Below are 27,111 nucleotides of genomic sequence, written 5' to 3'. Positions count from 1 at the left end.
CTAGAGGGCATAGGTTTAGGGTAAGAGGCGAAAGTTATAAAAGAGACCTACGGGGTAACGTTTTCACACAGAGGGTGGTACGGGTATGGAATGAGCTGCCAGAGGAAGAGGTACAATTGCAACATTTAAAAGGCATTTGTATGGGTATATGAATAGGAAGGACTTGGAGGGATATGGGTCAGGTGCTGGCAGGTGGAACTAGATTAGGTTGGGATATCTCATCAGCATGGACGGGTTGGACAGAAGGGTCTGTTTTCATGCTATACATCTCCATGTCTCTATGACTCTTATCTGTCCTTTGGGCAAATCAGGAAAGGGCAATAAATGCTGGTCTAGCCAGAGAGGCCCACATCCTGTGAATGAATTAAAATTAAATTGGGTCCTGCCCGAATTAAAAGAGACAAAACATTCCAAAGCCTACACAGTTTGAAATTTGGGCAATTTTTGTTTGCTAAGCTCCATGTAAAATTCAAGATGTTAGCGGAATAGGATGCTTCAGTAGGAGCTCATCCGCTCCATCTGTTTCTTCTTCTTTTGTTTTCTCTTTATCTTTTCTCTCCTTGTGTTTCCTCTTTCTTCTCCCGGCCTCAGTGCAGACCCAGGGAGGTGACCTCCCCACATGATGTGTCTCTCAGCAGCCTGCGGTGGTCTCTTGGCCCAGAGTGGGAGCCTTTCGATGGTCCATGGCGGTCTCTTGGCCTGGGCATGTTCCAGAGGCAGCAGGAGGAGAATTGGAGAGGATAACTTCAGCGGCAGTGACGACACCATGGCGCAATGCGGGCAGAGCGAGTGATGGGGGAGACCCCCGGTACGCATAGGATGGGAAAGGGAATTGCACGGGTTGGGCACAATTGAAATGTGGAGCTGGGATAAGGAACAGCGACAGTATGTCCTTCATAAGTATGTACCTGTCAGGCAGGGAGGAAGTGGCCGAGTGAGGGAGCCGTGGTTTACTAAAGAAGTTGAATCTCTTGTCAAGATGAAGAACGAGGTTTATGTCAAGATGAGGCATGAAACATCAGTTAGGGCACTTGAGAGTTACAAATTAACCAGGAAGGACCTAAAGAGAGAGCTAAGAAGAACCAGGAGGGGACATGAGAAATCGTTGGCGGATAGGATCAAAGAAAATCTTATAGCTTTCTTTGGCTATGTCAGGAATAAAAGAATGACTAGAATAAGATTAGGGCCTGTCAAAGACAGTAGTGGGAAGCTGTGCGCAGAGTCCAAAGAGATAGGAGAGGCGCTAAATGAATATTTTTTGTCGGTGTTCACACAGGAAAAAGACAATGTTGTTGAGGAGAATACTTAGATACAGGCTATTAGACTAGACAGAATTGAGGTTCATAAGGAGGAGGTGTTAGCAATTCTGGAAAGTTTGAAAATAGATAAGTCCCCTGGGCCAGATGGATTCTCTGGGAAGCTAGGGAGGAGATTGCAGAGCCTTTGGCGTCATTGTCAACAGGAATAGTGCCAGAAGACTGGAGGATAGCAAATGCTGTCCCATTGTTCAAGGAGAGTAGAGACAACATTGGTAATTATAGGCCAGTGACCCTTACCTCAGTTGTAGGTAAACTGTTGGAAAAGATTATAAGAGGTAGGATTTATAATCATCTAGAAAGAAATAATTTGATTAGGGATAGTCAGCACAGTTTTGTGAAGGGTAGGTTGTGTCTCACAAACCATATTGAGTTCTTTGAGAAGGTGACCACATAGGTGGATGAAGGTAAAGCGGTTGATGTGGTGCATATGGATTTCAGTAAAGCATTTGATAAGATTCGCCACAGTAGGCTATTGTAGAAAATATGGAGACATGGGATTGAGGGTGATTTAGTGGTTTGGATCAGAAATAGAATAGCTGAAAGAAGACAGAAAGTGGTGGTTGATGGAAAATGTTCATCCTGGAGTTTAGTTACTAGTGATGTACCGCAAGGATCTGTTTTGAGGCTACTGTTGTTTGTCATTTTTATAAATGACCTAGATGAGGGCATAGAAGGATGGATTAGTAAATTTGCGGATGATACTAAAGTCAGTGGAGTTGTGGACAGTGTGGAAGGATGTTGCAGATTACAGAGGGACATAGATAAGCTGCAGAGCGGGGCTGAGACGTGGCAAATGTAGTTTAATGTGGAAAACTGTGAAGTGATTCGCTTTAGAAGGAGTAACAGGAATGCAGAGTACTGGACTAATGGCAAGATTCTTGGTAGGGTGGATAAGCAGAGAGGTCTCAGTGCCCATGTACATAGATCCCTGTAAGTTGCCACCCAGGTTGATAGGGCTATTAAGAAGGCATATGGTATGTTAGCTTTTATAGTTAGAGGGATTGAGTTTCAGAGCCATGAGGTCATGTTGCAGGTATACAAAATTCTGGTATGGTTGCACTTGGAGTATCTCCATTGGGGAGAAGGTACAGAAACCTGAACATACGCACCAGCCGGTTTCGAAACAGTTTCTATCCTACTGTTGTTATAATACTGAATGGACTCACAAGCTCTTAACATTTGCCTATACCTGTGTTTTTGTTTTTGCCGCTGTTTACCTAATATTTACCTATCAATGCTACTTAACTGTGATCTGCCTGTATCGCTCGCAAGACAAAGCTTTTCACTGTGCCTCGGTACACGTGACAATAAATTCAATTCAATTCAATTCAATTGCATACAGTTCTGGTTGCTGGATTATAGGAAGGATATGGAAGCATTGGAAAGGGTGCAGAGGAGATTTACCAGGATGTTGCCTGGTACAGAGGGAAGGTCTTATGAGGAAAGGACTTGAGGGTGTTTTCATTAGAGAGAAGAAGGTTAAGAGGTGACTTAATACAGACATACAAGTTGATCAGAGGATTAGGAACGGTGGACAGCGAGATTCTTTTTCCTCGGATGGTGATGGCTAGCACGAGGGGACATAGCTTTAAATTGAGGGGTGATAGATATAGAACAGATGTCAGAGGTAGTTTCTTTACTCAGAGTAGTAAGGGTATGGAATGCCCTGCCTGTGTCAGTAGTAGACACGCCAACTTTAAGGGTATTTAAATGCTCATTGGATAATTATATGTATGATAATGAAATAGTGTAGGTTAGATGGGCTTCAGATCGGTTCCATAGGTCGGTGCAACATCGAGGGCCGAAGGGCCTGTACTGCGCTGTATTGTTCTATGGTCTTTGTATCTGTCCCACAACGAGAACAGCAGCTGAGGTCTACCGGAGAACAAGCCAAGTGGAGGAGACCAGGGCTCTAGCAAGCACTCATCAAAGACTGTTAAACTTTTAACTTTCTAGTTTAATTTTCTAGTTTATATTAAGAATGACTTTTACCTTATTTCATTTTTTCTACTTATTCTATGAACATCTGTAATATTTAACTTTTTAACTTTGTTTCTTTTACTTTGTACCTGAGTTTTTTGTACGTAGGTGCCTTTGTACCTAAGATGGTACAATGTATGGTGACATTCTACACTTTTCACTGCACTCCTGTTCTTCTGTACTTGAGTACACGTGACAATAAAATCTAAATCTAAATTCTAAATCCATTCTCTGTGTTCATTTGAATAGTCTATGTGGTCTGATTTTGGATCTGTATTCCTAGTCATGTAATTGTTAAAATCTCTTTCCTGCAGTGCCAATTTTAACATGAGTACCTTTAATATAAATTAACATTGAAGATATTTTCACTTCCCCTCCCTTCGTCCCCCCATACCATTCCCCTCCACACCCACCTTTTCTCTAAATTTTCTCTACTTATTAGTATTTCTAAGTTGCAATTTTTTTTCTTTCATTGTGTACCCTGCCTGTGTTTAATTGTAGAATGATTTCGTTCCCTATACACTCTATTCTCTCACCTCCAGAATTTGAAAACCTTGCTATATCTTAACCCATTCAACTTGAACTATTTTTGCATGAGTTTTATGATGAATATTCCCCTTTAATTTAGTACGTCATTAGTCGTGCTTTGTAAAGTAAATTTCATGTTTCTTATGATCTGGAAATATAGAAATATAGAAATGTAAAATGCAGGAGCAGGAATAGGCATTAAGCTCTTAAAGACTGTTCCACCATTCAATATGATCGCGGCTTATCATCCAACTCAGTCCCCTATTCACACATCCTCCCCGTGCCCTTTTTTCCTTTAGTATGTTCCTATCTCCAAATCACAAACTTGAGGTTTGAGTCCTCTAAGACAGATTTGATCACATAATCCAAGCCATGTTCTGAATTCCATTTATCCACTTTTCTCTTTCAATGCTGTGCATTGGGAAGAACACAAATATGCTATTCCAAGAACCTTGAAGATCATTTTGACTAAAAATTGATTTAAAAACGGGTTTCTTTGTTCTTTTTAAGCAACTATTACTCATCTGCACAAAATGTAGGCTGATGCTCCTGGCACCAGTCAGTCCTGAGGAAGTGCTGAACGAAGATGTTGGCTTAATGGAATGAGTGGAGGCCTCATTAGTTTTTTTTGGGTGAATGTGAAAGGTTCTGCCATACTTTTGAAGGAAAAGATAATTTCTGACTGGTGTTCATTTTAAAAAATGTTCTTCATGGAGAGCAAGCATCACTGGCTTGGCCAGCATTTCTTGCCCATCCCGAGAGAAGGTGGTGAGAGCAACCTTCATGAACTGCTTTGAGTTGTAGACTGACCCATAATATTGTTAAGGAGGGAATTCCAGGATTTTAACCCAGTGATAGTGAAGGAACGGAAGTATGTTTCCAAGTCAGGATGGTGACTGGCTTGGAGGGGAACTGGTAGGTGCCTTCTTCCTTCAAGGTGGTAAAGGTAATATTGCCACTATTTATCTTTCAATCAACATAACTAACACCGATCGTTTGTTTGTGGATGCTTGCTGTACATCCTGAGTGCTTTCCATCCCATGTTCCAACAGTACCTACACATCAACAGTTAGCTGTTGACTGTAAAGTGCTGTTGAATGTCTGAAGTTATAGCACAGAAACAAACCCTCTGGTCCAACTTGTCCATGCTGACCAAGTTTCCCAAACTAAACCCATCCCTTTCAAGGTCATGCTTTCAAGGTGAGAGGTGGAAAGTTTAAGGGGAATACACGTGGCAAGTACTTCACACAGAGGGTGGTGGGCGTTTGGAACGCGTTTCCAGCAGTGGTGGTAGAGGCAGGCACGGTAGATTCATTTAAGATGCGTCTGGATAAATGCATGAGTAGGTGGGGGGTAGAGGAATAAAGATGCTTAGGAATAGACCGACAGGTTTAGACATTACTTTTGGATCGGCTCAGGCTTGGAGGGCTGAAGAGCCTGTTCCTGGGCTGTAAATTTTCTTTGTTCTTTGTTCTTTTGGCTGCATTTGGCCCAAATCCTTTAAATCTTTCCTATTTATGTGCTTGTCCACGTATCTTTTCAATCTTGTAACTGTACCTGCATCTAACACTCCCTCTGGCAGTTCATCCCACATGCGAACCACTCCCTGTGTGAAAAATTGCCCCTCAGGTCCCTCTTAAATCTTTCTCCTCTCACTGAAACTTATACCCACCAGTTTTGAACTCCCCAACCACAGGGAAAAGACCTTGGCTATTCACCTTATCTATGCCTTGCATGATTTTATAAATCTCTACAAGGCCATCCCTTAACCTCCTGTGCTACAGTGAAAAAAATCCCAGTCTATCCAGCTTCTCCTCAGAACTCAAACCCTCCAGTCCTGGTAACATCAGTTATTAAGGAAGTAATAGCCGCACATTTGGAAAATGAAACACAAATCATATCTGACTAACTTATTAGCGATTTTTGACTAAGTCCCAACCAGAGTGCCATGTCAGTCACTATAAAACTGCACCCCTCTCTTTCCTGACCTATCACCATTCAGATAATAATCTGCCCCCCCGTTTTTGTTGCCAAAGTGAATGATCTCACATTTATCCTTGTTGTACTTCATCTGTCCTGCATTTACCCACTCATTCAACTTGTCCAAATCAGACAATGTTTTCTCTGTCTATATATCACAAACAGCAGAGTGAGGCACGGGGGGAGGCTATCAGCTCCCTGAGCTTGCTCGGGGGGTGAATGTGACTGCCCCACAATATCCCCCTGAACCTCAGCAATCTTTGCCTTCAGCCATTCTTTGAAGTCATTTGGAATGCTCCAGCTGTTGACACACTATATACCCTCCTACACATTTAATTTTTCTCATATTTCCTACATGGAATATAAACCCTGTTGGGTCTTTAACAAAATATCCCAGTTCTTAGTATCAAAGTGCCTAAAGAAGAGGAGGCCATTCGGCCTATGGTGATTTAACAGGAGGGCCACCAGATCTCAGATGAAGACAGTCCTTAATAGTACACTTAATCCAGTGATGGGAATTGAACCCATGCTATTGGTATCATATGTCTTATATAAACCAACAATCTAAGCCACTGAGCTAAACCAATTCGTATTATCCCACTACTGGTTCTACGATATCAAACAAATCCTATCCCTCGCCCCCATGCTGTTCCACATTCTGTTTTTCTACGTATTTAATCCACTTCATTTCGTTTTCTTTCAAACCATCCATTCCAGATTAAATCTGATATCTTAACATCTCGAACCGCCCTTAATGTGTACACTGTGGGCCATGCACCTAAAAATAAAGGAGTTTGCGATAATTGTATTCATACGGGGAAGGCAAGGCTGCTATTTTGAAACAGAGGGGAGTACAGTGGGAGGGACAACCCCGCCCAGTATTTCAGTTTCAAACCAGCCTTCCAGGGGAGAGAGGGACAGGGCTAGAGTCGCTACAGGGTGGGAGGAAGAGGAGGTATTGAAACCAGCCACAAAAATCCCAGGCAAAAAGCGGTCCAACAAAACTAGTTCGAAAGTGGATGCTTTTTACTGGCCTGACGATGCGGAAGTAGCAAATGCACGGAAGTTTGGAGGAGAAACTTCAGAATACGGGTTTGTTTTGAGAAGGGGGACAGAGAGAGAGGAGACTGGAAGATGGACAAAGCCATCAAAGAGGGACAGTTGTATGTCTTGCTACTTAAATTCGGCAAGGTAAGGGCTTTAATTGCCACTTATTGATATTGACATTTCAACTCGCTGGATTATGAAGTTGTTACTTGGGACAAATGAGGTCGGGGAGCGTCGACTGCTGGGTGCGCTGTTGTATTTAAAAGCAGATCCGCTGAACGTGTTACTTTGTTTCTATTTATTTTGCATGACATTTTATAGCAGATTTTAATGCATTATTTGTGGACCTTTTTCACTCTCATTGTAACATAATCCGTAATGTTTGACAAGAGGTTTTGAGATGAAAGTAAGAAGATCAGCTGATTCCAGAAATGATTTGTGGAAAAGTGTTTGGAGTTTAACTTTTTTCCCTGTCCTATAATTACTAATCCAATGGACAATGGAATGTGCAAAGGGAAGTCGTATGTTTTGGTGCTCGGTTCAGGATGGGGGTATAAGGGGGTTAGTTAGAGAAGGTATGATAACATTCCTTTTTAAGAGTGGCATCTCTGCTCTGTACACCAATTTGAAAGCTGTGTTTATGATTTGCCCCTCAGCTCTGGGGGTGTGGGGGGTTTCTGTTGTGGGATACTTGGGGTTACTGGGGGCGGGGAAAGTGGTAAACTAGTGGCTGCTTGTCCTTCAGATGTGGCTGTTGCTGGCAAGGCGGGTGTTTACTATCTAAGCCTGGTCCCAAACGAGCAGACAGTGGGGAGTGGGGGTTGGTGGTGGTGCTGGGGAAGCTGCCCTTGTGAATCACTGAGGGTCTTTCGACACCGTTCCAGAGTTCTGATCAGAGTCCAGCACAGCGGTGTGGTTCTGAATCACATCGAGGCCCAGACTGGCTCAGAATAGCACATTTCCTTCCCCAATGTACAGCAGTTGGGTTTTTATGATAATGCACTGACTTTGTGGTCATTTTCATTTTGCTGAGCACAGTATTTTAAGTTCATTTTTGAAAAAAACAATTGAGATGTCTATGTTGGATTGGATCTGTAGGGCCCCTGCAATACCCAAGTGCATTTTCAGAATGGTCACTGGTTAGTGATTAGAATTGCACGTCTCATTCCCCCTCCTTTTCCATTCTTCTTAAGTTTGATTTTTCAAGTTTGACTATTAGTCACCTTCAGCAATTGTCTTGAGATGCTGGAAGAGAATCTCCTTAGATCTTTGAGATGTACAGCATGGAAACTGACCCTTTGGTCCAACCTGTCCATGCTGACTCAATACCCTAAATTTATCTAGTCCCATTTGCCAGCATTTTGCCCATATCTCCCACAAACCTTCCTATTCATATATCCATCCAGATGTCTTTTCAATGCTGTAATTTTACCAGCCTCCACTTCCTCTGACAGCTCATTCCATACATGTGCCACCCTCTGCGTGAAAAAGTTGCTCCTTTGGTTCCTTTTATATTTTCCCCTCTCACCTTAAACCTACTTACTTAGCCAGGGAAAAAGACCTTGTCTGTTCACCCTACCCATGCCCCTCATGATTTTATAAACCTCTATAAGGTCACCCCTCAGCTTCTGATGCTCCAGGGAAAATAGCTCCAGCCTATTCAGCCTCTCCCTATAGCACAAATCCTCCAACCCTAGCAACATCCTTGTAAATCTTTTCTGAACCCTTTCAAATTTTGCAACATCCATGCTGTAGCAGGGAGACCAGAATTGAATACAGTATTCCAAAAGTGGCCAAACCAATGTCCTGTACAGCCTCAACCTGACCTCCCAACTTCTATACTCCATGCACTGACCAATAAAGGCAAGCAAACCAAATGCTGCCTTCAATATCCTATCCACCTGTGACTCCACTTTCAGTGAACTATGAACCTGCAATCCGAGGTCTCTTTGTTTGGCGGTGCTCCCCTACCATTAAGTGTATAAGTTGTGCCCTGATTTGCCTTTCCAAAATGCAACACCTCGTATGTATCTAATTGAAACTCCATCTGCCACTCCTCAGCCCATCTGATCAAGGTCCTGTTGAACTCTGAGATAGAGAAGAAGGCTGTCCACCAATTTTGGTGTTACCTGCAAACTTAGTAACTGTTCTTCCTATATTCACACTCAAATCAATTATATAAATAACAAAAAGCAGCGGATCCAGCACTGATCCTTCTCGCATACTGCTGGTCAAAGACCTCCAATCTGAAACTTATCTATGCCTCTTAACTCTGTGATCTGTCTGTATTGCTCGCAAGTCAAAGCTTTTCACTGTGCCTCAGTATATGTGACAATAAACTCAATTCAATTCAAATTCAATCTGTGTTACCACAGTACTTGTCTGGGACATTGGATGCCAATTCCACTATGTCATCCCCTTCCCCCTTTTTAATGTGGTTTACGTTATTCTGAACTTTCTGCAACATTTTATGGGGTGACTGCCTTGAAAAAAAGAAAGTCATCAAAGTTTGCCAAGGTGAGGAAAATTCTTGGAATTTTTTTTACAAGCTCCTCCTCATTCCTCTAGCTTTTGTTTAGCAACACCTCTGTGACTCAAATTAATACTATATCCTGAAGCATTCCAACCTAACTAGTTACTCACCAGGTTGAACCACAGTTCCCATATAACTGGACACACTTTATTAATGGTAGGTGAAAGCACTTGCCTTTAATTAGTGTCTTTTATAACCTTGGAACATCCCCAAATACTCCGCAACTTTCTAAATACAAATTATTGTCACTTCTGATGTACGAAACGTGGGAGAACTTAGCAAGCCATTAAGGGTTACACCTGAAACGTCGACTTCTCCACCTCCTGATGCTGTCTGGCTTGCTGTGTTCTCCCAGCCTCCTGCTTGTCTATCTTGGATTCCAGTATCTGCAGGTTTTTTTTCTCCAACCGTGGTCACACAAACAACAGTGTAAAAATAATGAGATCTGTTCAAGTGATATTGGTTCAAGAAAAAAAATTGCTCTGAGACACCATGGGAGGCTTTCCCCTTTTTCTGTCCATGAGAAGGCTGTTGGGCCTCAGTTTGATCTCTCATGATAGAGTGCTGAACTCCCTCATGTGAAGAATCACCGTGCATCATGGGATCACAGTTCAAGAGGGGGACTTCAATCCACAACACTCTGACTCCAGAGGGAATGCTACCAACAGAACAATTAGGTTATTTGTTGCTCAGATCAACTTTAAATCAGAGGGCTCTGGGTTTGAATTTGGCTTAGATTTAAAGAGAAAAATCCAAAGCCAGCACTCAGTACAGGGTTAGGAGTTCATAAGGTACAGGAGCAGAATCAGGCCATTCGGCCCATCGAGTCTGCTTCACCATTTGAATGGCTGAGATGCCCCTCAACCCCATTTTCCTGCCTTCTCCCCATATCCCTTCAACCCATTCCCAATTAAAAATCTGTCTAACTCCTCCTTAAATTTATTCATTGTCCCAGCATCCACTACAATTTGGGGATAGTGAATTCCACAGATTCACAACACTCTGGGAGAAGGAGTTTCTCCCTCAGCTCTGTTTTAAGTTTGCTGCCCCTTATCTCAAGGCTATGATCTCTTGTCCGAGAGTGCCCCACACAAGGAAACATCTGCTCCACGTCTATTTTATTCACACCTTTTATCATCTTGAATACGTGAGGAGAAAGTGAGGTCTGCAGATGCTGGAGATCAGAGCTGAAAATGTGTTGCTGGAAAAGCGCAGCAGGTCAGGCAGCATCCAGGGAACAGGAGAATCGACGTTTCGGGCATAAGCCCTTCTTTGAAGTGTGTGGGGGTAGGGGGTTTGGTATGGGGGTTTGGTGTGGGTGTTTGGTGTGGGTGTTTGGTGTGGGTGTTTGGTGTGGGTGTTTGGTGTGGGTGTTTGGTGTGGGTGTTTGGTGTGGGTGTTTGGTGTGGGTGTGGGTGTTGGTGTGGGTGTGGGTGTGGGTGTTTGGTGGGCTTATGCTGCCTGACCTGCTGCGCTTTTCCAGCAACACATTTTCATCATCTTGAATACCTCAATTTGATCTTCCCTCATTCTTCTAAATTCCAGAGAGCATAGGCCTAAACTGTTCAATCACTCTTCACACGACAAACCCTTCAACTCTGGGATCAATCTAGTGAACCTCCTCTGAACTGCCTCCAATGCCACTACTGCTTTCCTCAAATAAGGGGACCCATACTGTCCACAATACTCCAGGTGCAGTCACACCAATATCTTGTACAGTTGCAACAATACTTCCTTACCTTTATATTCTATTTCTATAGCTCTAAAAACCAGCATTCCATTTGCTTTCTTTGTTGTCAGCACGCTAGTTTTCTGTGACTCAGTTTTCTGAGTACACCTGGATCCCTCTGCACCAGAGCACCCAAAGTCTCTCCCCGTTATGATGTACATGGCAGGTACTCATGTGACTCAGCCAACATTGCCTATCTCACACGCAGCAGGCAAGGGTGCCCTGAGGCATGCTACATTGGTGAGACTGAGCATAAGCTGCGGTAACAAATGAAAGGACACTGCACAACAATCAACAGACAGGAGTGTTCCCTCCCAGTTGGAGAACACTTCAGTGGTTCGGGACGTTCGACCACGGATCTTCGGGTGACCATCCTCTAAGGCGGATTTTGGGGCAGGCAAGAACGCAAAGTGGCCGAGCAGAAGCTGCTAGCCAAGTTCAGTACCTGTGGGGATGGCCTCAACCGGGACCTTGGGTTCATGTCACACTACAGGTGACCCCACTGCACTACGCAGACGCTCTTAGGTGCGCACACTCAGACTTATTCCCCTTTATACACACACACACACACACACACACACACACTCACTCACTCACTCACTCACTCACTCACTCACTCACTCACTCACTCACTCACTCACTCACTCACTCTCCACTCACTCACTCACTCTCCACTCACTCACTCACTCACTCTCCACTCACTCACTCACTCACTCTCCACTCACTCACTCACTCACTCTCCTCTCACTCTCTCTCTCTCTCTCCTCTCACTCTCTCTCTCTCTCTCCTCTCACTCTCTCTCTCTCTCTCCTCTCACTCTCTCTCTCTCTCTCCTCTCACTCTCTCTCTCTCTCCTCTCACTCTCTCTCTCTCTCTCCTCTCACTCTCTCTCTCCTCTCACTCTCACTCTCTCTCTCCTCTCACTCTCTCTCTCTCTCTCTCTCTCTCTCTCTCTCTCTCTCTCTCTCTCTCTCTCTCTCTCTCTCTCTCTCTCTCTCTCTCACGCACACAGTGAATTTGTACTTGCAGTGTTACATTTTATTTTGCTCAAAAACTGCATAAATCCATGAAATAATCTAAAAGAAGGGATTTACAGATTAGAATCAGTCTGAACACTGGGGCACAGACAACCTCACCCAGGGCACCTCACACTTTCAGTACACTATCTGGGTCAACGTGGCTTCTATTGTTAAAGTTCACTTGAAAATGTAACTTTGATAAAGTTCTGGAATTTACATATGAAAGAATTGAAACCAACATTCCCATTCTAAAGGATGAGAGACAATCCAAGTTGTTTTCAATATATAATTTCAGTTACATCACGCTGTTAAAGTTTGCTATAAATTGTGTCCTATGATGCTATACTCCACAACCCCCTGATGAAGGAGCAGTGCTCCAAAAACTGGTGCTTCCAAATAAACTTGTTGAACTATAAACCTAGTGTTGTGATTTTTAACTTTGTATACCCCAGTCCTAAACTGGCATCTCCAAACCATAGTTATTTATTGCCTATCCCTAATTGCTTTGGAGTAGGCAATGGAGACCTTCTTTCTTGAACTGCTGCAGTCCGTGCTTTGGGTTGACCCACAATGCCCTTAGAGAGGGAATTTCAGGATTTTGACCCAGCTGCAGTGAAGGAACAACGATATATTTCCAAGTCAGGATGGTGAGTGACTTGGAGGGGAACTTGCATGTGGTGGTGTTTCAAGGTATGTGCTGCCCTTGTCCTTTTAGATGTCAGTGGTAGTGGGTTTGGAAGAAGCTTACTAAGGATCTTTGGTGAATTTCTGCAGTGCATATTGTCGAAGGGGCACTGTATTGCTGCTGAACTTCAGTGGTGGAAGGAGTGAATGTTGAAGGTGGTGGATGCGATGCCAATCAAATAGACTGCTTTGTCCTGGATGGTGTCTTTTTTTGTTTTGTGATGCAAATTTTGTTTTCTTTCCATTTCCTCAAATTTGCTGGAATTATACATTTGGAAGTTGAGATTCTATTAAGGGGTAGTGAACTATTTAAAGGAGGTAGGGCCAGGCAACGCTATTTTTGTTTGAGATGTGAAGTTTGGAAGTTACACATACTATATATATAGTGGCTGTTTGTTTAACAAAGGGAAATGATGAGTTTTGTAAATTATGCTATTGCAAGATTTGGTTAAGATATGCTTAAGGTTTGCAAGCATGTCTGATGATTTCCTGCACGTGATACTTTTTGTCCTGTGCTTTGCATCTAAAACATAGTTCCACTATTAATGTATTGTGTTTCAAAGTTAATTTTGCATGTACTGTGTATTAAAATAAGCTTGCACTGATGCAACCTGTTTGTGACCAAACATTTGTTAAAGCATAAAACAAAGAGCTATAGATGCTGGGATCTGCAACACAGACAGGAATTGCTGGAGAAACTCAGCACATCTGGCAGCATTGTGGGATGAAAGCAGAGTTAGCTTTTGAGTCTGGTGACTTTTCATCGGACAGTTAACAGCTTGGTATTTTATGCTGAAGATTTAAGTTGTGGTGTGGGTAGAGTGGAAAGAGAGATGGAGATGGAGCCCAGAGAGACTGAGAAATCAAAGAGAGGGGTCAGGACCGAAGGAAAACTTTATTAACAATAAGAGCTAAGAATAGCTGAAAGTGGGTGAATTGTACTGAATGCAGCTCATAATGTTCAGTTTTGGGCTCCATTTTGCAGGAAGGAGGGACTGGCCCTGAAGTGTGTTCAGAGGAGGTTCGTGAGAATAGTCCCAGGAATGAATTGCTTAACATTTGAGGAACGTTTGAGGACTCTCGGTCCATACTCAATGGAGTTCAGAAGAGTTGGGGGGGTGGATTTAATTGTAACATACAGAATACTGAATGGCCTGGACAGAGTGGATGTTGGGAAGATGTTTCCATTAGGAGATGTTTCCATTGACAGGCGAGACTAGGACCTAAGGGTATAACCTTCAAGTAAAGGTAAGACCTTTTTTTTAGAACGGAGATAAGGAGAAACGTCTTCAGCCAGAAAGTGTTGAATCTATAGAAATCATTGCCACAGAAGGCTGTGGAGGGGAGGTCATTGAGTATATTTAAGACTAAGAAAGGTAGGTTCTTGATTTATCAAGGGTTACAGGGAGAAGGTGGGAGATTGGGTTTGAGAAATTTATGAGCTATGATTGAATAGTGGAGCAGACTTAATGGGTTGAATTTCTGCTCCTATGTCTTAAGATGGCCTTACAATAGGCTTTGGAGTGTGTGAGCACAGGTGACTGTGTGCTAAAAGCAATCCATGTGGGGTAACAGGACCTGGTGTGGGGTAGGTTTAAAAAATAACATGGAAGGATGGAATCAGGCCATAAGGATATTGAGCTTGATGCTGAATCCCACAGACTGCAGGGTCCTTAAGTGGGGAAATGTGATATTTTTCTTCCAGATTGCGCTGAGGTTAATTGGAAAACTGCAGCAGGTCTGTGATGGTAATGTTAGCCAGGGAACATGGTGGTGTGATAAAGTGGCAGGCAACTGGAAGCTTGGGATCATTTTTGCAGAACATAGGTATTCTGCAGAGCGATTTACCCTGTCTGTGTTTTGTGTCCCCAGTGTCTAGGAGACTGCGTTGTGAACATTGAATGCAGTAGACTAGATTGACTTAAGTACAAGTACATCGCTGCTCCATCTGGAAGGTGTGCCTGGGGCCATGGATGGTGGAGGTAAATAGGCAGGTGGTACACCTTCTGTGATTGCATGGGAAGGTGTCATGGGGGTGTGTGGACATGTTGGGAAAGGAGGAGGAGTGGACCAAAGTGTTCTGAAGGGAATTGTCCCTGGGAATGCTGCCTAGGAAGGTATCTGTCTGGTCTTGGTATCCTGTTAGAGGTAATAGAAATGGTGGCTTAAATCTTTTTGGACGTGGCTGCTGGCATGTGGTAACTGAGGACCAGCGGGACCCTATCCGTGTTGTGGAAGAGAAGAGTGAGGGCAGGAGTGCAGGAGATGGGCCAGACAGGCTAAGGGTCCTGTTGACCACAGTAATGGGAAATCTTTGGTTGAGGAAAAAGGTGGACATTTCTGAGGATTCCCCATGGAAGGTGGCATCATCCAAACAGATGTGACAGATGGGGAATGGGATGGAGTCCTTACAGGAAGCAGGGTGTGAGGATGTACAGTTAAGGTGACTGTGGGAGTCAGTGGGTTTGTAGTGGATATCGGTGGCTGGCCTATCCCTGGAAATGGAAAGAGATGTTGAGAAAGTAAAGAAAGGAATCAGAGATGGACCAGGTGAAGATGAGAGCGGGGTGGGAATTGGAAGCAAAGCAAAGTAGCAAAACATTTCCAGTTCCAAACGAGAGTGGAAAGCAACACTGATGATGTCATCAATCATACTGGAGAAAGAGTTGTGGATGGGGCGGGAGTAGTACTGGAACAAGGAATGCTTCATGTACCCCACAAAGGGACAGACAAAACTGGGGCTCATGATCCACATGACCATCTCTTTCACTTGAAGAATGTCAGAGGAGTTTAAAGGAGAAGTTGTTCCAAGTCAGGATGAGCTCAGCCAGGTGGAGGAGGGGGAGGAGGGTGATGGTGGATGGGAATGGTTCAGGCTTGCTTTCTAAGAAGTGGAGAGCTCTGAGACCATCCAGATGGGTGCTGCTTCCCCCTCGTGCTGTTTTTGAGAATTTCCTGCCTTGTTTCCTACATTGTGATATCGACCACTCCGTAAAGTCCTTGGTGACATCCAAGTTCAGGACAGGGGCTATATAAATGCAAGTTCTAAGTTTCTGTCACCTCTAGCATGTCTCACTGTTGCATTAATCATGGACGATTTCACCAGACGCCCACACTCCGTTTCCTCCGTTTTGTTTAAATTTGTTTGAGCGGTAACCACTTCCTGTAAAGGAGGTGGATCTGGGTTGTAGGCTCTTCTCTCTTTTTTTTTCTTCCTAATTTCTGCCCTCTTCTCTCAGTTGCTGACTAATGATGGCATACAGCTCCATAACTTGAACAAAATGACCATTGTGTAAATGAGCTTGACATTTAGATGCCTTTCACATCCTTGGGATGTCTCAAGGCACCTCAGGTCGTTTTTGTCTAAGTAATTGCAACATCCCATTTTAAATGTAGTACAAAATCAGATCACAGGTTTTGGGACCTGGAGTAATGTTGGGCGTGATGATGGTGCGGGATACATAGTTGAAAGGGAGAGATTTGCAGGTGAACTATTTAATCCATGTTTAGATTAGATTTTTAGGTTCTCTACAGTGTGGAAACTGGCCCTTCAGCCCAACATGTCCACACCGCCCCTCTGAAGAGTAACCCACCCAAACCCATTCCCCTACCCTATATTCACCTCTGACTAACACACTTAGCACTGTGGGCAATTTAGCATGGCCAGTTCACCTGATCTGCACATTTTTGGATTGTGGAAGGAAACCAGAGGAGCCGGAGGAAACCCACGCAGACACGGGGAGAATGTGCAAACTCCACACAGACATGCAGGAATCGATCCCAGGTTCCCGAGGCTGTGAGGCAGCAGTGCTAACCACTGTGGTGGGTGGAGTTTGTTGTCAGGACATTGTCCAAGATTCCCTGTTTTCCAGAGAGAGAAGCTTTTTATTTGTCATTTCTACCACATACAACTGATTCAGTAAAAATGAGACAGTGTTCCTCCAGGACTGAGGGTACTACATGGACAGCACAAACTACACAATCGTACATAAATTGCATAAAAGGTGCAAAACACGCAAGTTACAGTGTAACAGAAGAATGATGGATAATAGACATTTTTTCTAGCAGCAATACAAAAGAATTTCAAACAGGAAAGAGTCCAATTATACTGTGTTAAGGAGCCTGATTGCTTGGGAGGAGAAACTGTTGCGCAGTCTGGCCATGAGAGACCAGATGATCCGGAATCTTCTGCCACATGGCAGGAGGGAGAAGAGTTTGAGTGAGGGAGGTGTGGGGTCTTCCACAATGCGCTTAGCCTTTCGGATGCAGCGTGTGGTGTAAATGCCTGTAATGGAGGGAAGAGAGACCCAATGATCCTCTCAGCTGGCCTCACTATCTGTTGTACGGTCTTACGATCCGAGACAGTGCAATTCCCAAACCAGGCAGTGATGCAGCAGCTCAGGGTACTCTCAATGAACCCTCTGTAGAATTTGGTGAGGATTGGGGTGGTGGGAGGTGGGCTTTCCTCAGCCTGCACAGAAAGTAGAGATGCTGCTGGGCTTTCTTGGCTATGGAGCTAGTAAGAGAGTGAAGGAGAAGGGGCTAGAAAAGCTGAAAGGACTGAAAGTGGAAAAATCATCTGGATCAGATGGACTACACCCCAGAATTCTGAAGGAGATAACTGGAGAGGTAGCTGAAGCGTGAGTGTTGCTCTTTCAGGAATAGCTGGAGACAGAGAGGTTCCCAGAGGATTAGAAAATTACAAATGTAACCCCCCCCCCCTCCGTTTAGAAAGGGTATAAAGCCAAAATGGGCAATTACAGACTGACTTAGCCTGACCTCGGGTCGTTGGTAATGTTTTGGAGTCCGTTGTGAAGAATGAGATTTCTGAATACTTGGAAGTGCAGTGGTAAAACAGGGCAGAGTCCGCCTCATTTCAGCAAGAGGAGGTCATAGTCATAAAGATGTACAGCATGGAAACAGACCCTTCGGTCCAACCTGTCCATGCCGACCAGATATCCCAACCCAATCTAGTCCCCCTTGCCAGCACTCGGCCCATGTCCCTCCAAACCCTTCCTACTCATATACCCATCCAAACGCCTTTTAAGTGTTGCAATTGTACCAGCCATCACCACTTCCTCTGGCAGCTCATTCTATACACGTACCATCCTCTGTGTGGAAAAAGTTGCCCCTTCGGTCTCTTTTTTTTTTAATATATCTTTCCCCTCTCACCCTGAACCTATGCCCTCTAGTTCTGGACTCCCTGACCCCAGGGAAAAGACATGGCTGACAAATCTGCTAGAATTCTTTGAGGAAGTAATGAGCAGGTTAGACCAAGGAGAGCCAATGGATGTTATCTACCTGGACATCAAGAAGGCCTTTGACAAGCTGTCACACAGGAGGCTGCTGAGCAAGATAAGGGTCCATGGTGTTAGAGGCAAGGTGCTAGCATGGATAGAAGTTTGGCTGTCAGACAGAAAGCAGAGAGTGGGGATAAAAGGGTCCTTCTCAGGATAGCAGCTGGTGACAAGTTGTGTTCCACGAGGCTCAGAGTTAGGACCACAACTGTTCACTTTATACATTAATGATCTGGATGAAGGAACTGAGGGCATTAAAACTTACACTCTGTCCAAGCCATTCTGTATTCTGTACGTTGGGAACATCTTTCAATTGGCAGGAGAGACTAGTACCCGAGGGTACAGTTTCAGAGTAAAGGGAAGACGCTCGAGAACAGCGATGAGAAACTTCTTCAGCCAGAGAGTGGTGAATCTATGGAATTCACTGCCACAGAAGGCTGTGGAGGCCAGCTCATTGAGTATATTTAAAACCAAGATAGATAGGTTCTCTATTGTCAAGGGGATCAAAGTATTTGGGGAGAAAGTAGGAGAATGGGGTTGAGAAACTTATCAGCCATGATTGAATGGCAGAGTAGACCCGATAAGATTTCCCACAGTAGGCTATTGTACAAAATGCAGAAGAATGGGTTTGTGGGAGATATAGCAGTTTGGATCAGTAATTGGCTTGCTGAAAGAAGACAGAGGGTGGTGGTTGATGGGAAATGTTCACCCTGGAGTCCAGTTACCAGTAGTGTACTGCAAGGGTTGGTGTTGGGTCCACTGCTGTTCGTCATTTTTATAAATGACCTGGATGAGGGCGTAGAAGGGTGGGTTAGTAAATTTGCAGACGACATTAAGATCGATGGAGTTGTGGATAGTGATGAAGGATGTTGTACGTTACAGAGAGACATAGATAAGCTGCAGAGCTGGGCTGAGAGGTGGCAAATGGAGTTTAATGCGGACAAGTGTGAGGTGATACACTTTGGATGGAGTAACCGGAATGCAAAGTACTGGGCTAATGGTAAGATTCTTGGTAGTGTAGATGAGCAGAGAGATCTCGGTGTCCAGGTACACAGATCCTTGAAAGTTGCCACCCAGGTTGACAGGGTTGTTAAGAAGGCATACACTGTTTTAGCTTTTATTAATAGAGGGACCAAGTTCTGGAACCATGAGGTTATGCTACAGCTGTACAAAACTCTGGTGCAGCCGCACTTGGAGTATTGTGTACAGTTCTGGTCACCGCATTATAAGAAGGATGTGGAAGCTTTGGAAAGGGTGCAGAGGAGATTTACTAGGATGTTGCCTAGTATGGAGGGAAGGTCTTACGAGGAAAGGCTGAGGGACTTGAGGCAGTTTTCATTAGAGAGAAGAAGGTTGAGAGGTGACTTAATAGAGACATATTAAGATAATCAGAGGGTTTGATAAGGTGGACAGGGAGAGCCTTTTTCCAAGAATAGTGACGGTGAGCACGAGGGGGCATTGCTTTAAATTGTGGTGTGATAGATATAGGACAGATGTCGGAGGTAATTTCTTTACTCAGAGAGTAGTAAGGGTATGGAATGCTTTGCCTGCAATGGTAGTAGATTCACCAACTTTAAGTACATTTCAATCGTCATTGGACAGGCATATGGACGTACATGGAATAGTGTAGGTTAGATGGGCTTCAGATTGGTATGACAGGTCGGCGCAACATCGAGGGCCGAAGGGCCTGTACTGCACTGTAATGTTCTATGATGGGCCGACTGGCTGAATTTCTGCTTCTGTGTTTTATGGTCTTTATGACCTTGATTTGAATTGATAGGGGATGGTTGTATTCTTTGAAGAATTTTTAATTTCTCAAATCATTTGCAAGATTTAGCTGCCATTATCAAAACCAGCACTTACTTGCACAATCCTAATCCATGGTGTTGGGGACCTGCTATCTTGAATAAATCTGCCAGACAATTTAGAGTCATAGAGGTAAAAACAATGACTGCAGATGCTGGAAACCAGATTCTGGATCAGTGGTGTTGGAAGAGCACAGCAGTTCAGGCAGCATCCAACGAGCAGCGAAATCGACGTTTCGGGCAAAAGCCCTTCATCAGGAATAAAGGCAGAGAGCCTGAAGCGTGGAGAGAGAAGCTAGAGGAGGGTGGGGGTAGGGAGAGAGTAGCATAGAGTACAATGGGTGAGTGGGGGAGGAGATGAAGGTGATAGGTCAGGGAGGAGAGGGTGGAGTGGATAGGTGGAAAAGGAGTTGGGCAAGTAGGACAAGTCCGGACAAGTCATGGGAACAGTGCTGAGCTGGAAGTTTGAAACTAGGATGAGGTGGGGGAAGGGGAAATGAGGAAGCTGTTGAAGTCCACATTGATGCCCTGGGGTTGAAATGTTCCGAGGCGGAAGATGAGGCGTTCTTCCTCTAGGCGTCTGGTGGTGAGGGAGTGGCGGTGAAGGAGGCCCAGGACCTCCATGTCCTCGGCAGAGTGGGAGGGGGAGTTGGGCCACGGGGCGGTGTGGTTGATTGGTGCGGGTGTCTCGGAGATGTTCCCTAAAGCGCTCTGCTAGGAGGCGCCCAGTCTCTCCAATGTAGAGGAGACCGCATCGGGAGCAATGGATACAATAAATGATATTAGTGGATGTGCAGATAAATCTTTGATGGATGTGGAAGGCTCCTTTAGGGCCTTGGATGGAGGTGAGGGAGGAGGTGTGGGCACAGGTTGTACAGTTCCTGCGGTGGCAGGGGAAAGTGCCAGGATGGGAGGGTGGGTCGTAGGGGGGCGTGGACCTGACCAGGTAGTCACAGAGGGAACGGTCTTTGCGGAAGGCAGAAAGGGATGGGGAGGGAAATATATCCCTGGTGGTGGGGTCTTTTTGGAGGTGGCGGAAATGTCGGCGGATGATTTGGTTTATGCGAAGGTTTGTAGAGTGGAAGGTGAGTACCAGGGGCGGTCTGTCCTTGTTACGGTTGGAGGGGTGGGGTCTGAGGGCGGAGGTGCAGGATGTGGACGAGATGCGTTGGAGGGCATCTTTAAGCACCACTGATCCAGAATTTAGAGTCATAGATTTCCTACAGTGTGGAAGCAAGCCATTTGGTGCATCAAGTCTATGCTGACCTTCCAAAAAGCATTCCATTCAAACCCATCACCCTACCTGTAACCCTGCATTTCACATGGCTAATCCACCTAACATGCACATCATTTGGACTGTGGAAGTAAATTGGAGTAACCAGAGAAAACCCATGCACACACAAACTTCACACAGACAGTTGTCTAAGGCTGGAATTGAAACCTGGCTTCCTGGTGCCACGAGACAGCGGTGCTAACCACTGAGCCACTGCACCACCCCAGAAGGAAGTCAAGTGTTAACCATATTGATATGGATCTTGAATTCATTACAGAGCAGACTGGGTCCTTTTCCCTAAAGGGGAACCAATTAATGCTTCATAGTAGTGAATGAGGTTTGAATTCTGTTCTGGATTACTCGCTGAGTCATATAATTACATTGCCGAACCCACATAGTTGACTCTTAATCCTCAGTTCAAAGTTTAGAAGATAAAGAGCTGGTTATATCATCTTTTCGAAAAAAAAATCTTCATAAAACCCATCCCTTTTTGTCTAGCTTTTGGAAGAAGGAACTTGTTTTGAGTATAGGATACTATTAGGCCATTCATCTCAACATGATCACCCTCCTCATTAGCCTCTTCCTTTCTTCACCTGTCATTATAACATTCCTTTCTCTCTTTCATTTATCCATCTTTCCCTTCATTACATCATACTTTTCACTACCATTTTATGATCGTGCATTCCATTCTCGGAGTACTTCAGATTTCATTGAATGTAAAGCCATTCACAACCTCAAGTTCAAATGTGTTTCACAGAGAATTACTAATCTTAGCCTTCTTACTTTCTCTTCCTTTGGGATGGTATCAGTTTTTTTTTGAATATATTTCATCTCATCTGAAGTGTATTGGGATGCTTTTTCTGTGTGAAACGCATAATGGAAGGTCTTCATTGTTAATTTGATTTTATTGTCACATACAGTCAAAAGCATTGTACTACATGATAACCAGACAAATCATACCTTCCATAAGTACATCAGGGTAATAGGGCAGGGTATAGTGTTATAACTACAGGGAAAGTGCAGAGAAAGATCAACTCGAATATGAAAGGTCTGTTCATAAGTCTCATAACAGTGGGGAAGAAGCTGTTCTTAAATCTGTTGGTACAAGTTTTCAAACTTTTGTATCTTCTGCCCAATGGAAGAGAGTGGCAAGGAGATGGGAGGGGTCTTTGATTGTATTGGATGCTTTCCCCAGGCAGCAGGAAGTGTAGATGGAGTCAATGGGAGGAAGGCTAGTTTTCACAATGGACTCCGTAATTTCTTGGGCAGAGCAGTTGCTATACTAAGCTGTGATGCATCTGGATAGGATGTTTTTTAAGTTGCATCTGTGGAAATTAGTAAGAGTCATTGTGGACTCGCTGAATTTCCTTAGTCTTCTGAGCAAGTAAAGGCTGGTTTGACTGTAGTGTCAACTTGGATGGACCAGGTTGAATTATTGGTGATATTTACTCCTAGGAACTTAAAGCTCTCATCCACCTTCACCTCAGCACCATTGATACAGACAGGGCTATGTCTTCCACTCCATTTCCTGGAGTCAATGACCAGGTCCTTTGTTTTGCTGCCATTGAGGGTGAGATTGTTGTCTTTGCACCATGCTACTAAGCTGTCTATCTCTTTCCGTACACTCTCGTTGTTGTTTGAGATCCAGCCTACTATGGTTGTGTCATCAGCAAATATATAAATGGAGTTAAAACTGAATTTGTCTGCACATTTGTGATGTATAAGGAGCAAGGGGCTGAGTATGTAGCCATTGCGGGGCACCAGCTGAGGATAATTATGGAGGAGCTGTTGTTGCCTTTCTTTACTAATCTGGTGACATTATTGAGTATTTGGACACATGGATGGTTAATGCTATGCATCCAAAGAAAACCATAATTTTACATACGACACCCAAGCTATTTCTGGGTTTTGACACACATTGCTTGGTCTCTGTGAGGGAAAGTTCTTTGTTAGGTATTGATGCTTATAATCAGAACGCCTAATGCAGCATAACCATCTAACTTGCTTTCCATGCTGTGCAATTTCCAATTTGCCTGGATGTTGCATATGCTTTATTTTAAGGTTATTGTTTCTGGGCGATCTCCATCTAACTATCAGTATTGAGTCACTGAGACCTCTCTGGAGTGGTAGCCCCGGCCCAGCCTCTTCTATTTAATGAAATATTGACACATTGACATCCCTGAAAATGAAGTCATGACTGAGCCATACACTCCTAACTCCTGGGTTAATTGACTCACATGCTATTCATCGGGTACAGTTCCAAGGGAACACCCTTGGAATTGTACTTGCTCAATTTGCTCTTTCTACATAACACTAAGTTACTCAGTGAGTGCCATCAGCCTTTCTGACTTTCACAAGTCTTTTCTCATCCAATGTGGTTCACCCATCTGCAACTGAACAAGGCTGCTTGAGTAACTTCCTGAAGCATTCTGGAGTTTTCGCTGCCATTATTTTGGAGTCACTTCCATATGCTGGTGAAGTATTTCCTGACGTTGGTCCTAGCACACTGCTGTCTGAGACTGAAGTTGTAGGTTCAAGTCCAACTCCAGTGGCTTCACCCTTAATCCAGTGCAGTATTGAAGGAAGACTGCACTATTGCGAATGCCTTCTTTTGCTCAGATTTTAACTGAGGGCTCTTCTGTCCCTCAAAAAAAAAATCCCATGGTTCTATTTGAAGTGCAGATGAGTTCTCTCTGATATCCTTGTTACCCTTCTGTCTTTTTTCTTTATTTTCTACCACAATGGGTAGGTTCACACTTATCCACCTGTCTCTTTCACGTGCAGTTTTCTTCCCCATTCACAGACTGTCAAAGTCTGCTTGAAATCTCCAGACATCACCTTTACAAGTTACATCACCACCTATTTTGGTGTGCTCTGCAATTGTGGAGATGATAAACTGGTTCCCACTACAAATCTTTCATATTAATTGTGAACAGTATGTGCCTCTCCTTGTGTACACTATTGGTAAGTCAGTGCTTTCCTGAGAGTGTCTGTCTGTTTGTTCCTACTCCATCTACCTGTTGTCTTTGCACCATGACCAATGTTTAATCCAAACTAATAAAAAGTACCCCTGCCACTGCCCTGAAAATTCCACAGGACCACGTCTTTCCCCATAACGTCAATGACAAAAGACTTCCTTTTCACAACTGCAAAAGCATAAATACTTCCCACATGTTTTGGCTTTCAGAGCAGGTATTGATAATTGGACCATATCTTTTAGAGTTGATTCATTTCATTTTTGGCTTTGTGAGATTGATGTCTTTGCCCATCTGCAGTTGTGTAAATTGAACATTTCTTCATTGGTAATCCATTTGAGTTTTGTGACAAGTCTCAGTTTCCTGTTCATTAGTACTGAACAAAGTTTGCTATTCCCAGATAATTCACCGAAGATCCTTGGAAAGCACCTTCAACCCACAACCACTTCCAACTGGAAGTATAAGAACAGCAGATACAAAGGAACACCATTACCTGCAAGTTTCCTTTTATGCTACTCAGTCCTGACTTGGAAATAGTTCCTTCACTGTTGCTGGGTCAACATCCTGGCATTCTCCAGCCAACAGCATTGTGCATCAACCTATGACAAATAGACTGCAACGATTCAAGAAGGCAGCCTTTTTCCCACCGTAGAAACGTCATTTACTAGGGGACGTAGTTCTAAGGTAAAAGGGGGTAAGTTTAAATGTAATGTGGGAGGCAAATTTTCTTCACAGGAAGTTGTGGAGGTGGATTCAATAGTAATGTTTAAGAAGCATCTTGACAGATATACGAGTAGGCAGGGGGTTGAGGAATACACACCACATGGAGGCAAAGCTTATTTTGTTTTGAAAAGCATCATATTTTCATAGATTAGATTAGATTAGATTACATTACATTACAGTGTGGAAACAGGCCCTTCGGCCCAACAGGTCCACACCGACCCGCCGAAGCGCAACCCACCCATACCCCTACATTTACCCCTTACCTAACACTACGGGCAATTTAGCATGGCCAATTCACCTGACCTGCACATCTTTGGACTGTGGGAGGAAACCGGAGCACCCGGAGGAAACCCACGCAGACACGGGGAGAACGTGCAAACTCCACACAGTCAGTCGTCTGAGGTGGGAATTGAACCCGGGTCTCTGGTGCTGTGAGGCAGCGGTGCTAACCACTGTGCCACAGTGCCGCCCACAAGATTTTGCAGCAATCTTGTTGGGCAGGAGTGCCTGCTTCTGTTTTGAGTCTTTGCTTTTACTTTGAATTCATACGCCTCAACTGTGCATCTTTGGAGGTCCACTTTGAGTGGCCTATGGAAATGGGTGAGTGGCCTCCCTACGCAGTGCCATTGGTGAGTCTGGATATGGTGCCACCAACTGCAGTGGCTTGCATTTTCTGTTCCCAGCTGTTTTTCTGCTATTCGGAAATACTATGCTTCACTGCTGGCCACTGGGAGAGTCTGCTGGACAAAGACAGACCAAGAACATGTGGCATAATCTGGGTCAAGAGAGCAAAATGTAAGAATGAGAGTTAGTTTCAGCCTGTGATATATGCTGGGAAGGGTTTTTTCTAAAGATTAGATTAGATTCCCTACAGTATGGAAACGGGCTCTTTAGCTCAACAAGTCCACACCAACCCTCCGAAGAGTAACCCATCCAGACCCATTCCCCTACCCTATATTTACCCCGACTATGGGCAATTTAGCATGGCCAATTCACCTGACCTGCACATCTTTTTGGATTGTGGGAGGAAGCCGGAAAACCCAGAGGAAACCTACGCAGACACTGGGAGAATGTGCAAACTCCACGCAGACAGTCGCCCGAGGTGGGAATCGAACCTGGGACCCCGGTGCTCTGAGGCAGCAGTGCTAGCCACTGAGCCACTGTGCTGCCCCAACCGAATCTTGTTATGCAATGGTTGTGTTCCTATCTCTAAGCTAGGCTTCAGTTCCCACCTGCTCCAAAGGAGTGGAATAACCCTTCTGAACAAACTGTTAAAAAAACATCTCTGTTCACTGTTCAACAATGTGTTTGACTTCGACAGTTAGGTCAATTGGTCAGTGAACTGAACCACGTTTAGTTTGCATTTTATTTTTATAACTTACTGTGGATTGTTTAAAAAATCAGAAAATTCTACGAAAACTTGAGTTGAAGTTATTTCTCAATGCTCTTGTTGAATCAAAGGAATTAACTTGTTTCTTATTTTGGCAGAGGCTCTGTAGAATGAGGTTTTAAATAGAAGCATTCACAAAGAGGAGAGAGATTTAAATAGAAAGGCTTCTATTTAAATCTTTCTCTTTTGTGAATTGATTAAATATTTACAGCTGAGAGTGAGGCCAGTTTCAACCAATTCAATTGGTGCAGGAAGTAAAGAGCTGTCCATCTTTAATCACACTTTTCAGCTCTTTGTCCATAGCCTTGTAGGTCACGTATATATGTATCTTTCTGGTGACAATGTGATTAGCTGGAAGTTGGAAAAGAAACAATGTAAGAAATACAAGAAGGACACTGTGGCAGCATGGTGGCTCAATGGTTAGCACTGCTACCTCACAACGGCAGGGACCTGGGTTCGATTCCAACCTTGGGTGACTATCTGTCTGTATGGAGTTTACACATTCTCTCCATGTGTGCGTGAGTTCCCACTGGGTGCTCTGGTTTCCTGCCACCTTCCAATGATGTACAGGTTAGGTAGAATAGCCATGGAGAAATTGCCCATAGTGTGCAGGTCTGTGCAGACTAGTTGGAATAGGGATAGGGTAGGGGGATGGATCTGGTTGGTGTGGTCTTGATGGGCTGAATGGCCTGCTTCCACACTCAGGATTCTCCTTAGCTATATATGACCCTTGAAATCTACATTGCCAATCCATATGATTGCATGGTCTTTGTGAATTACTTTCAAATCTAATGCCCCTCGTTATTGACATGTGAAGAAACCTATGGGA

The 27,111-nt window shown here is 44.1% G+C and overlaps 1 protein-coding gene across 2 annotated transcripts in view; it reads left to right on the top strand.

The window, feature by feature from the left end:
- Positions 1 to 6,738: 6,738 nt before the first annotated feature.
- Positions 6,739 to 27,111, top strand: part of dok1b (docking protein 1b) — a 78,965-nt gene continuing 58,592 nt past the window's right edge. The window contains exon 1 of one of the 2 annotated variants that reach the window (XM_043691278.2): positions 6,739 to 6,998. In XM_043691278.2, the coding sequence (XP_043547213.1) occupies positions 6,942 to 6,998 (57 nt within the window). In that variant the 5' untranslated portion in view covers positions 6,739 to 6,941. Of the gene's footprint in view, positions 6,999 to 14,707; positions 14,802 to 27,111 lie in introns of those variants that run through there. The other variant, XM_043691371.2, reaches the window with a different exon arrangement.

This window comes from Chiloscyllium plagiosum, unplaced genomic scaffold (genome assembly GCF_037043375.1).
Source record: "Chiloscyllium plagiosum isolate Xiang-an unplaced genomic scaffold, Cpla_swu_hap1 HiC_scaffold_1, whole genome shotgun sequence".
Classification (NCBI taxonomy): Eukaryota; Metazoa; Chordata; class Chondrichthyes; order Orectolobiformes; family Hemiscylliidae; genus Chiloscyllium; species Chiloscyllium plagiosum.
The sequence above is the reverse complement of the archived record's forward strand: the minus strand, read 5'-3'. Positions and strand labels throughout refer to the sequence as shown.